Consider the following 13,644-nt stretch of genomic DNA (forward strand, 5'->3'; position numbering starts at 1 on the left):
TTTAAGGATACGGACATTACAACTTACAAATAGTTCTCACAGTGCAGTATAGAAAATTACCTACACATTAAATGTACAGGTTTTTAAGTGCCTTGGCAACATGCCAGTGATGAAAAGTGAGTCCCTCTAAGTCTGGGTGTAATCAAAGTGGCAAAGTTTCTACAACCTCTTCTGGCATCTTTACCCAACTGCTCATATATCCAAAAAAAAAAAAAAAAACAAAAAACCACCAAACCAAACAAACAAACAAACAGAAGTTGCCTGCTGTCCTCTACGTGCTGTAACAAGTGGACTATTCAGAACAATTTATAGAAGTGTCAGCCACATATCCAGTAGACGATTTGGAACATAGTCCCCTAACTTCTTGAATAACTCAAGCCTTCTAAAGATCAGTGACAGTTTAGCCCAACTATGGACCATGAAAGGGATTTCAAGGTTAAACCCATTTTAGAAGAGTTTTTATTGTCCTAGCTGCATACTGCATCAAATATTTCAGCACAGTTAATTAATGCAGTTAATCCAGCTCCGGTTTTCACGTAACCATTGAGCCAGACATAGCTGGTACTTTCTTCTTAAAGTCAGACATATTCAAAGCCTCATATGCTAAAAACCAGGCTCCCTCTCTTCTCTGTTTTCTTGGGACCAATCTTGAAAGATAGAACAGCAGACAATACGGTAACCAATTAAAAAAAAAAAAAAATAGTTTATGGCTCCCCTACAAATGCTTGAGGTGTTCCAAAGCAACTTGATTTTGGTTCTATGCTTTTCTGGAAAGGAGCTGCTTTCTTTTCTGCAGAACAACTATCCAGCCAGGAGGTCTTTTCTTCAATCAAAGGCAGTGGTTGTTACCACCTTTTCTATCTGCACATGGGTATGACAGTGCCTCTAAGCAGGCTGGAAAAAAACTGAGTTCACAACAAGATCCCATTTAAAAACTGACACAAGAGTCATTGAAAACCAAAACACTGCTCACTGTCCATAGAGACCTTTGTAGATGCTTTAATATGGAGTCATATCATCCCCCCAAATAAATCATGCTTTTAAGCTAACACCCTTTCTTCAAGAGGAGAGGTGATGTCCTTGGAGTTCAATATACAAACCTATCAACTTTCAATGCTTCTCCTGGCATTTTCTGTATTTTTACCTGCTTGGCTTTTGAAGGAAATCAATTATGTCTTGTAGTTGCATGCTGCCCTGAAACACGTCTGGGGCCATCAAAAGGAGATGCCACAGGGAGGTGTCATTCTGCACTTGGGAGATGAGCATTAGAAATGAGACCATTTCATTGACGAATGCTGCCTGGTACTGTGGGTTGTGTTGCACCTTAACAAATAACAATGCAAGAAATTATTTAAGAACAAGAACCCATGCTGCTGGTGGGTCTTTTTATGTTGTTGAGCTTGCACTGCACTTGTACACAACTCTACAAACAATACATTCAAAGGACTCTAGTGACAGGCAATAACTGAGAGAGTGATTGTGCTTTACCTTCACACCCCAGACTGCACAATAAATTCTCAGTTTAGACAAGCCCTACGATTCACTGTGTCCCAAACAGTTCACAGACTAGGAATACAAGAAAAATTAATATCAACCCTCAACCTGGCAAAAAAGATGGCATTACCTTTAAAGGATTCATTTACTTTAATTATATAGCTTTCCCAAAGACAACTACTGCTTGAATCATGAATTGTTGGATGAGATGCAGGTGACAGTAGATGAAGTTATACAGCTGAGGTAATGCATGATTACATTTATTGTCTTCCCTACCTTTAAATATTCTTATTTTCACCACATCTTCACACCATTCTATCTACCTGTGACTGCAGCAGGGCAAATAAAGAGGAGAAACAAGAGCTAGGCACGGTGAGAACCCTTAGTGGCCACTAGCTGATGGCTGGATGTCTTTGCCTTTCTGAACTGTGTACTCAACTCTAAGGTCTTTGGGCTAATCCCAGTCACAAGAATTAGCTCAGTCTCACCATGCACTATACGCACTTTGGCAGATGAGCAACTCCTAGCCAGGTGGTGTCACCTTCTATCTCCCAAACACTGCAGTAAGGCGTGTGAACGTACACAACTACTAGTTGCAGATATTAGGAAAGATTCCAGGCACTTACCTGAGAGAGCTGACTTCTGAACTCTTGGGTAAACGACTCTAAAAGTGATGAGTCAGTAAAGCAGAATGTCTGGTGGATATTGGCTGCCATCTTCTCTTCAGTGAGATTGGGATGTGCTATGTATCGCGACAAGACCTCACACAGAATGACTTTGAGATTTGCTGCAGTTGAATATTGGGTCTGGCTCTAAAAGTAAGACATAATGTTAAAGGTAGCTTTAAAGCAATACTCTATTTGGGATGGTTTTAAATGCAGTGATGTGACTTTTTCTAAGGTGTAGTAGAGACATCTGAAAAGCACTGTCATTACAAGCACTTACACACACAATATTCCAATAGGTGAATGGTGTCATTGAAATTCCTTAAACTCCTCATATAGATAAACAGAAATGTGTATGCGTTTGTAGGCCTTAATACAAAAACATAGCATACTGGTGTCCATTACATGGTACCAAGTTTCAGTTACAAAGGAGCTGTGCCTATACATAGTCAATACCTACATACTAAACTCACAGTGCCTGTCGTGCCACGGCAGGAGTATTGTGGGCAAATAATGAATTGAATGGCAAAGCCTGCGATGTCATATCTTCAATTTCATGTGAAAGAAAACACACTCTAAACACCTAAACTCACACAAGTTTTGAGCAAAATATCTCAGAGTATTGTGTGCAACCATATTTAGTAATTCATGGTATTATGTCCCAAGATGTCTGGTTTATCTTGTTTCTGCTTAGAGGATAATAAACTAACCATAAAGCTTAAAAGTCTACCCACAATAACCGTCTTCCTCTTCCCAAAGTAAAGCACTTTCACATAATAGGGGAGATCCAAACGCAATAAAAGCTGTATGTTGGTACTTTGAGCTTCTAACTCTTTAAATAAGACAATACATAGATGTTCCCACGTTTATGTTGGGACTTACCTTCCCAAAATTGAGGATTTTGCTGAACATGTTGATGCTTGAAGTCAAGTTGGATGGTGATGAAATACTCCAAAGGCTATTTTCTCCATGAGATACCAAATCCCCAAATGCTGCAATACAGTTCGAAACACTGTATTTTACTTAATGTCTGTTAACCTCTTTGCTACATCAAACCGTGGCACAGGATAGCCGACTACAGCTTTGGGCATGCTATCATTATTAATCTGCTTCCAAAGGTACAGCCAATGGCATCCTGTAATTACTGACTTAAGGGTTTTTCTAATGTAATTAAACCCTGGATTACATTATTTCCTTCTGTAATTTTTTAAAATTAAATGCATTTAACTGTCAGCTTGTACTTCAACATTAATTTCCACCTCTTTTCTCCAGTCCTGCAGCTCCCCCATGCAGGAAGAGAGACGGGTAGGCTTACAAGGAAGACATCAGCTCAAGCTGATAGCCCCATGAGGGAGAATGCTCCAGGGGTCTTTGGCACCAGTGGGTGGTACTCGTTATTCAGAACCAACTCTGACACAGATTTGGAGCACTGCTGCCCACTATACCCAGTGGCACACTGCCATGTCCCCAGCTGATGCACACCAAAGCCAACACTTGCACTGAGCTGCACTCTGAAAACAACACAGCTCACTGAAACCAAAGGAGCTGTGACAGTCTACACCAGCAGAAGCTATGACCTATGATTATTTTATTTTTTTAAATAAGATGTAGAACTGAATTCCTCCCTGATCATCCATGGCCATCAACATGAGTTGGTAGTTCCCATAGCTGTTCTTTGATTAATTTTTTTTCCCCACGCCTCTGCGTTCAGTCCCTCTTGTGTTCTGCCTTTTTCTACCCGTACACTAAAGAGTGAGTGCGCTGGCAGGAATGCTAATTGGAATGGTGAATGGCTGGGGCAGAACAGTCACAGAATGCAAATCTGTAATCATTCATTTGATCGTGAGCTCCCTGCAAAAAGGACTATCCATCACAATGGCTAGTGGACAGTACTAGCCATTACCATCCATAAATAATAATCATAATGATTTTACGGAAAATTTAAGTCTGAAAGTTCCTTCAGGAAAGAGAATCACCAACAATAAATATCCACTGCGGCACAGAAGAAGACTTATTTGCTGGGTAACTGTGAATAAGAAATACATTTGAAAAAAATCATAAGCTGTTTATGGACAATTTGTGGGCAGTAAAAGGACAATATTCCATAAATAGCCAGGTCTTTAATTAATGTCCCAACAGTCTGTGATCTCGCATTGCTCCTGTGAAGCACAACAATTTAATCATGGTTTCTTGGCCAAATTCCAAAAGTCTTTTCTATAGACAGCTACTTGTAATTATTCCCAAGAATTTACACTAATGTCACGGCCATGGTCATGTGCCTGTATAGAACACATAAATCATTTTAGCAGTGCTCTAAGAATTGCATCTCTGTCCAGAGAGCTTCAAAAGATCAGTCTTTAAAGACCAGAACTTTGCAGAGCAGTGAATAACCTACCCAGTGAAGCGTTTCTGCTTTTAGGAACCTCTGCACTCCATGGTGATAGATGGTTGTCCTTGGCCACACCGGATGAGCTCCTCTGCTTACTGGGGGAAGGAAGAAAAAAAGGAAGAAAAAGACAAAAAATAGTAAGACACCTGTAACAAGCCTCAGGGTTTCTTATGATTAAGCTTACACTTAAATACCGTATGACTCAGAGTGGGTCTATAGCTGGATTTCATGGCAGGTGTGTTGAAATCTGGGCTGTGCAAAATCCTGGTTCCTTCTAGAGGTCTGGCATGTATTTTGGGGAAGCACACTGCAGTGCTCTCAGACACAAAACAGATGGAGGGGACCACATTCATGCTTGCTCGGCAGGGACACCAAGGACAGGCAAGGCTTGACATATGCATTTGGTCTAATCTTAAACAAATTCCCACTTCTGGAAAGAAGGTGGCATTGTATCAAGTCCTATTCTGTCCTCCAACAACATATGCTCAGCGGAAGAAATGGTGCAGAACTTCATGGCACTGTTAATGACACTGGGACTGAGCAGAGCGGCCTTGATGTTAGCTGGAACAGCTCTGAGCTGTAACAGTAGGTTGCATGCCCCTACCAAGAAATCCTTCAAGACATCAGGACCTTACTTCAACCTTTCCAAACATTTCACTACAGGGGATAAGAAAGGGTGGAAGATGTTGATGTTGGTCTCAGTCTTTGTACTTAGTTCCCTTTTACTAAGGGAAATTTCAAGTGACCATGTCTTGCACACCCTGGTAAACGCTCCTAAGGAACAGAATGAGAGATGGGAACCTTGCCCATTTTCTCTGCTGGCCACTGGCAAGGCACAGTTTTAGGGTAAGTTATAAAACAGTTTAATAAGAGCTTCGGCGAGTTGCTCAATGGGAGGGGAGAAAAAACCAGTCTGGATTAGCTGAATATTACAAACTCTAGAATATTATACAATAATATTTCCAGACAGTGAAGGGTCACAGCTCAGATATTTTGCCTTTGTGTGACAAACTCACCCACGGTGATTCTGCTCCTGGGGCAGATCTACATCTATTCATGTTGGCATCTGGACCTTTCCCCTACCCAGTCAACCTTCTGCTGGGGTTTTATACTCTACTGTATCCTGCTAGGTTGGCTGTGACTACTTAATAGTTGGGTGTTTTTTCTTGTAGAATACAATATATTTCTAAAGCTGACATTGACCACTCCAGGGTAGGTATACCCATGTAGTTGTGATACATCACACAGTCAACTTTCAGCAACAACAGTGGTCAAGATGTTTATTAATGACTCATGGGACTTGAGATATAGTTTGCCCAAATCCTTTGATTTTCAGTTGGCAGGAAAAAAGAGTTATCTCCTAAACAGCTGTACAGAAACCAAAAACAGAAAACAAGGAGAATTTGTCGCTATTGAAACCCAGGGAAGGCCTCCAGCTTTGGTGCTTAAAGTTCCCTTTTCTTCATTTCAATACCACAAATTAACCATTCTTTAATATGCCCAGGGAAAAACAATGACACTGAGGAAACAAGCGAAGAACTGTGAATCCAGGCATCCAGCCTCTGTGTGGCTCTGCCCTCTTCTGCTGTGTGACCTTGAATTTGATTAGGATTCACCTTGATTAACCTCAGTCATCCACATATTTAGTCATCCAGTCTCCTAACCAATGGAGAGATCCTGCCCATTGACTTGGCCCAGAAAATGCCAGTCCCTCAGCATTGACTAAGGAGGACCCTTGAGGAGCCACCAACCCCAGGATCCCCCATCCTGCCAGCTGGACTCTCTGGTGGAAGGCATGGGGCCCACCTCAGCTCTTCAGACTCCCAAGCTCTGGCCAAGGGGGATTTTGAGGCTCTGACATAGCCACTACGGAGCAGCCTCTCACCTGAAAGCAAAGATGAGCAACCAGGGATCTTGTAAGCAAGACAGGCCTCAGAGTAGCATGTTCTGCAGGGATGTGCCAGAACTGGGCAGCCAAGATGTAGAAGCAACCCTGGCCGGCATGTCTCAAACTAAATGCTACTTGGCTTCAACTGGAATATCAGTGAAATTGAAATGCCTCCACTGAACATTTTAATTTCAACCAACTGACTTTCCAACGAAACATGCCCAGCCAGCTCCATGCTGCAAATCTACACGCTTTTGTGGGTAAAAATTGTTTCTTCATATTCATCTGTTTCCTGATATTTTTGATGACTTGCAGAGAGGACACCCATTCTGGTTGGCACCCGGAAGGTCTACAGAAAGAGCAGTTGTCGCTTCAGAACAAGTGTACCTCAAACTAGAGCTCTTAGGGAACATTTGCCACTTCCACTTGATCCGATCACCACAGTGGCAGATCAGCATGCTGGGCTGCTCTTGGTACAAGTCTTATCCACTGACACCCTGCTGGACCTGACACACAATCATGGAAAAAATGTTTCTTTGCTCTGAGCAGAAGCATTTTTATCAGGAAGTAAAATTCTCTTCTATTACCAGGCTTGGATCAGCTGACACATCACCATCCCTAATACAGACATTTTTACAGTGTCCTATGTTCCAGCCCATATTCTCATTTCTAAGTGTTCAGATATCTGAGACTTCATCTGTTATAACAGATACCTGACAAATATCTGTTGTGGACACACTTGCAAATACAGACATGCATGTTGGCTCCCTCCACCTTAAAGCAAGTTTTGCTTTACAGCTTGTAACACCCCAATGTATTCAGATTCCCTTACAGTTTGAGAGATGAGATGTCATTAAGTCTTGGCAGCAGGTCCTCTGGTGTGTATGGTGTGCCTTTACATCTGGCATCTGAATCACACAGCACGGTTTGCAGGAACGGAAAGAAGCCTGCACTAGGAAGGTTTCGGGGTGCAAGGTAACCTGGAGGAATGAGGAGAAAGAAAATGCCATTATTACGATGCAGATGTGTACTTTTTTGCCATGTGTTTCTATCAGTATGTGCTATTTTCTCTTCCCAAACCACAGGGCTGATTCTCAGTTTCACTGAGGCTCTTTTACTCCACCCTAGCAGTGCTACCTGCCAAGTCCCACTAGAAGCACCTCCTCAACACTGACAAAGCCATTAAAGGCTATTTTAATAAGAGTCAAGCTATTGTTTTATAAGATACCTGTCAGTCCCAAAGCAACTGGAGATTTTCCCCCTTCACTCCAAAATGCAAGAAACAGGCAAGAACAAAAGCATGCTAGGTTTATGATATCCTAATTCTGCCTTCAAAAAATAAAATAGAATAAAAGCAGGCACATGGCCAGAGTAACCTGAAGCACCCATAAGATCATGTTCTCCAAGGCTTGGTTGGATCAGTTTCTATGGAAAGCCACAGTCTTCAGTTTCAAGCCAGGTTGTTAAAACACGGCTCTGTCTCAGCTTTTACCACAGGAAGGGGCAACGGATCTAGGGCCAGACAACCTCCTTTGCTTTTTGTGCAGACCTGCCCAGGGAAGGGAGAGGACCAATCTATCACCACCACCCCCTCCGTGTCTCCTGCCACCTCAGAGCAGCTCCCGTACCATCTGCTTGGTGACCTGCGATGCTGGCAGCCAGCTCTGAGGGGTGAGATGTATGTCCCTGTCTCCCATTTCTGCAAACACAGAGTGGACCCGAGCAATTAGAGACTTCAGTATTTTATGTGCCACTTGTCCCGTGCTGCTTACTGCCAGCCCGCAGAGTTCACCGGCTGCTTTTCCTCTCGGTGACAAATGCTCTAATAAATCTTGAAGCTCTTTTGCTGGATCACAGCAACATATTATTTAAAATAATCATTTGGAAAATTACCTGGCAAAGGACATTGCTATTATTTCTACTATGGAAAGGAGCCAGATTTACAAAAGGCCTACAGGCAGGCTTGTGGTAATTGATTACCTTGCTCTTTAGTCTTCAGAGACGACCCGTGACTCTCACCCAGGCACAGCTTTATCTCTAACCCCTCCAACAAGGACACCGTACTACATTTGTACTACATTTATTAATTACAGCAGTGGTCAAAAAACAGATGTTCCCAAAGGGGATGGCAGTGCTAGGTCAAGTCCCTGGCAGTCAGGTTTCTTGAAGGGAACTTGACTTCCCTGAGCTTTCCTCAGCACAGTCGGTCACAGCCCATGAGTGTGCACTGCATTTTGGGGTCAAAACGCAAAAGCTCATGGTGAAGCATGGGAGTTCCCACTGCTTTGGGCCAGATGGCAACTGGCACAGAGGACTGCTGAGACCTGCACAGCCAAAGGCACTCATTTTGAGTGGCGTTGTGATTCTCTTGTATATCTCAGCAGAGAACTGCCCTAGAAAATTAAAGGAGGTACCTTGCCAGAAGACAAGGCTACCTGCTGTTGGAAGCTCCCTCAACACTCACTGCAGTCCCCAGGCCACCAGGAGTTAGGCAGTGGGCTGAGCCACTCACGGTAATCACAGAGCACCAAGGAGAGTAAAAGATTTCTTGTCCCTACAGGCGGTCCTTCTGGTGTTGGGGCTGACAGACCGAACATATGGCACTCTAAAGGTTTGGCAGTGTAATTAAGTCTGCTGCCCATGAGGGAAACTTCAGAGTAGGGCACTTTAATCTGGAAGCATCCTTGTGTGAATATCCCTGCCACATCCGAGACGTTTGAGATCACCAATTACAACCCTGCAAAATGACATTTTGCACACACTGGCATTTTTCTCTCATCTTCCTTCTGATCTCCCGCATCATCATTCCCAGGCAGGAAATTGACTCACACACCAGGCCAAAATTGCACACCACATAGACCTCACTTTATCAGTGTCTCCACCAAAATGAAGCTTCAAAGACCTGGGAAGCCATGAGGTTCTGGACAGAGAGCACAACCACAATGAAGTGAAACAGGTAGGAGCTAGGAGGGAAATGGCTACACCCTCCACTGCCATCCACATCTGCTAACAACAACCAGGGCCAGGAACTAAGCTCCTGTCTCTTAGCAGACCTGAAGCAGCTAAAGCTGTGTAACTCCTCACTGGACAGCAGTGGGGAACACAAGGATGGGGCTAGGAGTCTGGGGAGCACTGGTCTTGCATGGAGACATGTGAGATGTTTACAGAGAGAAATATGCAAGAGATCCTGATTAATCCAGAGCAGAGGAAGACACTTCCTTGAGGTATAAGTAGCAATAAAAAAAATGTAAAATTGGATTCAAAGGTGGTACACTTTAGACTAAGTAGACAATTAAACAATCAGTTGCTGTATCACAAGCGAGGTGTACAGCATAAGAACACGGTGATGTTATCAGCTCTTCCTTTTTTTTTTTAATTTCTTTTGAAACAACAGCCTGAAAAGTAAAAAGACAGGAATTCATGACCTGAAGTTTGGAAGTGCTGCTACTCATGGGGGTGGCACGATGCCTGTGAAGACATTGGCCCAATGCAATTGAGGTATTCAGTGAGGTTCTGCCAACTTGTATCAGATGTTGAGCACTTTGCTGGCAGCTGGATGCAGCCACAGGGCCTGATCCATCACTGAGTCGCTGCAGGTGTGAACCGGCGTAACCCCACAATGTTCTTGGCACAAAAGAAGTGGCAATGCCAGAAAGGACTTTTCTCGAAGAGGCCAGGACTCTGACAGCAGCTGGAGAATAAAGGAAGTTTTTCAAGAAAGACCATAAGAGAAAAATCTGAAACGTCTGGGCCAAATTCCCATTTGGTGGAAGTTAGACCTATGCTGGTTCTTAACAGAGTCTGTAGCACAACCACGCTCCGTGTTAAGCAGACAAATAACACACAGGTTTATCTGTCAGGATGAAATTAATTGTTACATTGGCTCTGCTCATTGCTCATCAATGCAGATGAGATCTCCACTGACTTCAGAAAAAAGTTTAAAGACCTGGTTCAGATGCAGGCACCCCTTCCGCAGACATGTACCGCTGGGGGCTGTATCCCACCCTTGCTTTCTTGCATGGCAAGCTGTTGATACTGAAGGAGCCACACTATGCACACTGCCTGTTTACACACTGGCCCCATTGAGCCAAGAACAGGGTGGCCAGGCTGGTGTGACACATCTGTCACTCCCAGATAACAAGCAGCCAACCTCACCACCATCAGAACCACTAAGCACTTGTCCTCCTGGTCATGCTGCCTTGAAAATCATGTCCTTCAGGAGCCGCAGAGACCAATAACTTCATTTAATAGAAGCTGAGCAGCACAGCCAGAGGAAGCTCAGCTTCTGACTGTGGTGCCTCTGGCCTGTGTGCTTGAGATCAGAGCAGAGCCAGAGCGTAAGGCACTGTGGAGGAAGCATGGCTGATTTGGGAGTCCAAGCCCCAGACAAACATGGCATAGCCTCAGAGCTCGCTCTTTTAACTCCTTCTCATCCCGCAAAGGAAAGAATTTATGGAGGAGAAGGTGAGTCAAGAGATTAACGTGCTCCCTGCTCCATCCTCCCGCCCTCCATGCACTGGCTCGTGGTAAGGTGATGTGACTCCATGGAGCCACACGTGCTGCTCTGCCCACACATACAAATTTGTTATGTGTGTTGGCCCCGTATGCCACCGCAAGGATGGCCAGGGAGGAAGCTGGCTCCCGACTCCAGTATTTCAGGAGATGTTCATAACTACCTGTCTCTCCCTTGGCTGAGATTTATCCAGCATGTCAACTATGTTAATACACCACATAAGCACTAGCTACGAAACATTATTGAAGGAAAGTTGTAAACACTCTGCAAATTTTAAAGGACAGTCTTCCAATGGGGATAATTTCGCCATCTGAAACATGACACTTACCACCACTAGTGACTTGCAGCTCCTTTTCCCACTGGCACGGATGTGGAAATGCCATATCCAAAGAACATGGATTTCCCTAGCCCTGTATTCCCCAACTTCATAATCCCACATCACACAATAGAGAAGATCCATAACACACGACATAATTTTTCATTCTACTACTGCCTTTAGCTTTAAACCTCTTAGTTTCCTAAAACTACAGTTACCTTTGGAGGGTCACACTATACCGCATATGAGCCAAGAAGGAGAGATCACTGCACCCACTGCTGCCCCATGTCTGAGCTGAGAGGTCACCCTGCAATATTTCTGGTCAAACTGACTTGTCTGCAACCAAAATCTGAGCCCAGATCTCTATCCTGTTAGTAAAGACTGACTTCTGGGTTTGCTAGCAGCAGAATCCCAAGCACAGAGGCTTTTGCTGTCCCCTCTCACTGAGAGCTTTGATTTTCTATCACCATTGAAAGAAGATCACCAAATCTGAAGAAAACAAGACAAAAATCCCAAAGGGTGGAGGAGGCCGAGGGCTCAGCGCTGCATGCGCTGGCTGGTTCTCCCAGATCTCCCTGGATCTAGCTGGGCCAGCCACAACTCCAAGAGCTGAAAAGAAATAAGGCATGCAGAGCAGTAATAATAAACACAAGATGCCTGTAACACATGCAGGCCACTGGAAATTCTGGTATTTCCACATTTGCTTTCATTTGGAATAAAATTAAGAAAATTAATTTCCCTTACTTTCCTGAATGTTGTAAATTCCAACACACCTCCCTTCAACTCGAGCAAAACCTTTTGTTTTCTTCAGGTAAAGGTGCTTGGTATAATAATGATGAAAAATGTCAGGGTAATAATAAATGTCATACAAGACAGCTGAAAACTACTATTTCACTATGACCTCTGAGATTAATTGAAATTGACTAAAATGCTTAAATCTAAGTGGACCATGTTTTACATTGCCACATTGATCTTGCTGCTTTCAATCTCACTGAGGTTTCAGGCACTGGCATTAGCTGAGTCCAAGCATTCGCTTCAAGGAATCGGGCATTTCAGCGGAGCAAACGCAGCCCCTGGTGTCGCCTCCTTCGCCCTGAGGCAGCGAGGCTGCCTGCCCCGAAGGAGCTGAGTGCTGGGAGGGTAGCAGCCACTATTATCCACGCCAGAGCAAAGACAAGTAAATAGGCAGCATTTTCAGGTTATCCATCCAGTACAGGTTACACTCTGGTTTATACCAACCAGTGGTGTCTTGCGTAAACTAGCAACCAGCTCACCCAGTGTGCTGCTAAGTACCTTCCCTTCCCTCAATTCCCTCGCCCCAGCTCTGCCACTCTGAGAGACACTGACTGTATCCCAGCCCCAACATTTGAACATGCAAATCCCCCTAACTATCATGGAGCTACGCAGACTGTATCTTTGGCTTTCCAAACATCACCCATGCATTCCTTCCCCCTTTTCTGCCCACACTGTATTTCTGGTTTCAGGGCTTCCCACCTAGCTCTGACATTCATCCTGCAAAACCAGACAAAATCTGTATTCCATTTTATTCACATCAAAGATACGGGACTTCCATTATGAATGGCCATTTCTTAAATAAATTTAGGTACAGGAACTGTATTTTCTTCCTCCTTTACCATTAATTTTAAAAGGAATGCTGAGCTTCTCTGTTTTCTATCCACCCATAGTTTAGTGTCATATCACTACCACTTCTTGGGCATGAAAAAAATTCTCTTGGCTCCAGATCTCACACATTCTGATGCTACATATACCTTACACATTAAGTCCTTCCATATTTCTTCCATAGTTCATAAAAAATCGATACAAATCTCAACTCCCCCACTGATGAATTAAAGGCATTAATGAGCAAATAACTTCATTAGGAAGTATTGTGTTTAATTGAAAATGCATTCAATCACTGCTAAATCATACAGAGACTTAATATGTGGGACTCTTCAGCAACGAAAAAGATAGCCAAAAAGCAGTTTGATAAAGAAATAAAATCATGATCAGTGATGAAAAAGGTGAGTAAATGATCATCCCTTGCAACACAGGGACAACGAAACACAATAAGATCATGAGGTAACAGGCAAAAGGGAAAGTACATTTTTTAACAAATACCAAAACGTTGTGGAACTCACTGTCACAGGGTGGTGTATGCTGAAAAGTAGACATTCATTAAAAAAATAATTAGACAAATTCTCAAAAATAGATTTGTCAGTGGCCATTAAATATGACCACTTGGATTCAACCTCTTCAGCTTTTGGCTGAAGAAATCTTAAACGTTTCAAGATCTTTCTAGCGGAGGAAACATTCTGTACTTTGTGTTCCTACACAATCAATCATCTGGAGCAGCACCAGGGGGTCTAACCCAAGTGGCAA

At 43.4% G+C, this 13,644-nt stretch overlaps 1 protein-coding gene across 2 annotated transcripts in view; it reads right to left on the reverse strand.

The window, feature by feature from the left end:
* The window catches only part of ABCA12 (ATP binding cassette subfamily A member 12), an 86,911-nt gene that overhangs the window by 59,963 nt on the left and 13,304 nt on the right, over window positions 1-13,644 (reverse strand). For both annotated transcript variants that reach the window (XM_033010732.2, XM_033010734.2), the window contains exons 3-7: window positions 7,269-7,416; window positions 4,555-4,643; window positions 3,042-3,151; window positions 2,121-2,306; window positions 1,145-1,323 (exon numbers count right to left, since the gene is read on the reverse strand). In XM_033010732.2, coding sequence (XP_032866623.2) covers window positions 1,145-1,323; window positions 2,121-2,306; window positions 3,042-3,151; window positions 4,555-4,643; window positions 7,269-7,416 — 712 coding nt within the window. The remainder of the gene's footprint in view (window positions 1-1,144; window positions 1,324-2,120; window positions 2,307-3,041; window positions 3,152-4,554; window positions 4,644-7,268; window positions 7,417-13,644) is intronic.

Source organism: Tyto alba, unplaced genomic scaffold, assembly GCF_018691265.1.
Source record: "Tyto alba isolate M040663 unplaced genomic scaffold, T.alba_DEE_v4.0 Super-Scaffold_7, whole genome shotgun sequence".
Lineage (NCBI taxonomy): Eukaryota > Metazoa > Chordata > Aves > Strigiformes > Tytonidae > Tyto > Tyto alba.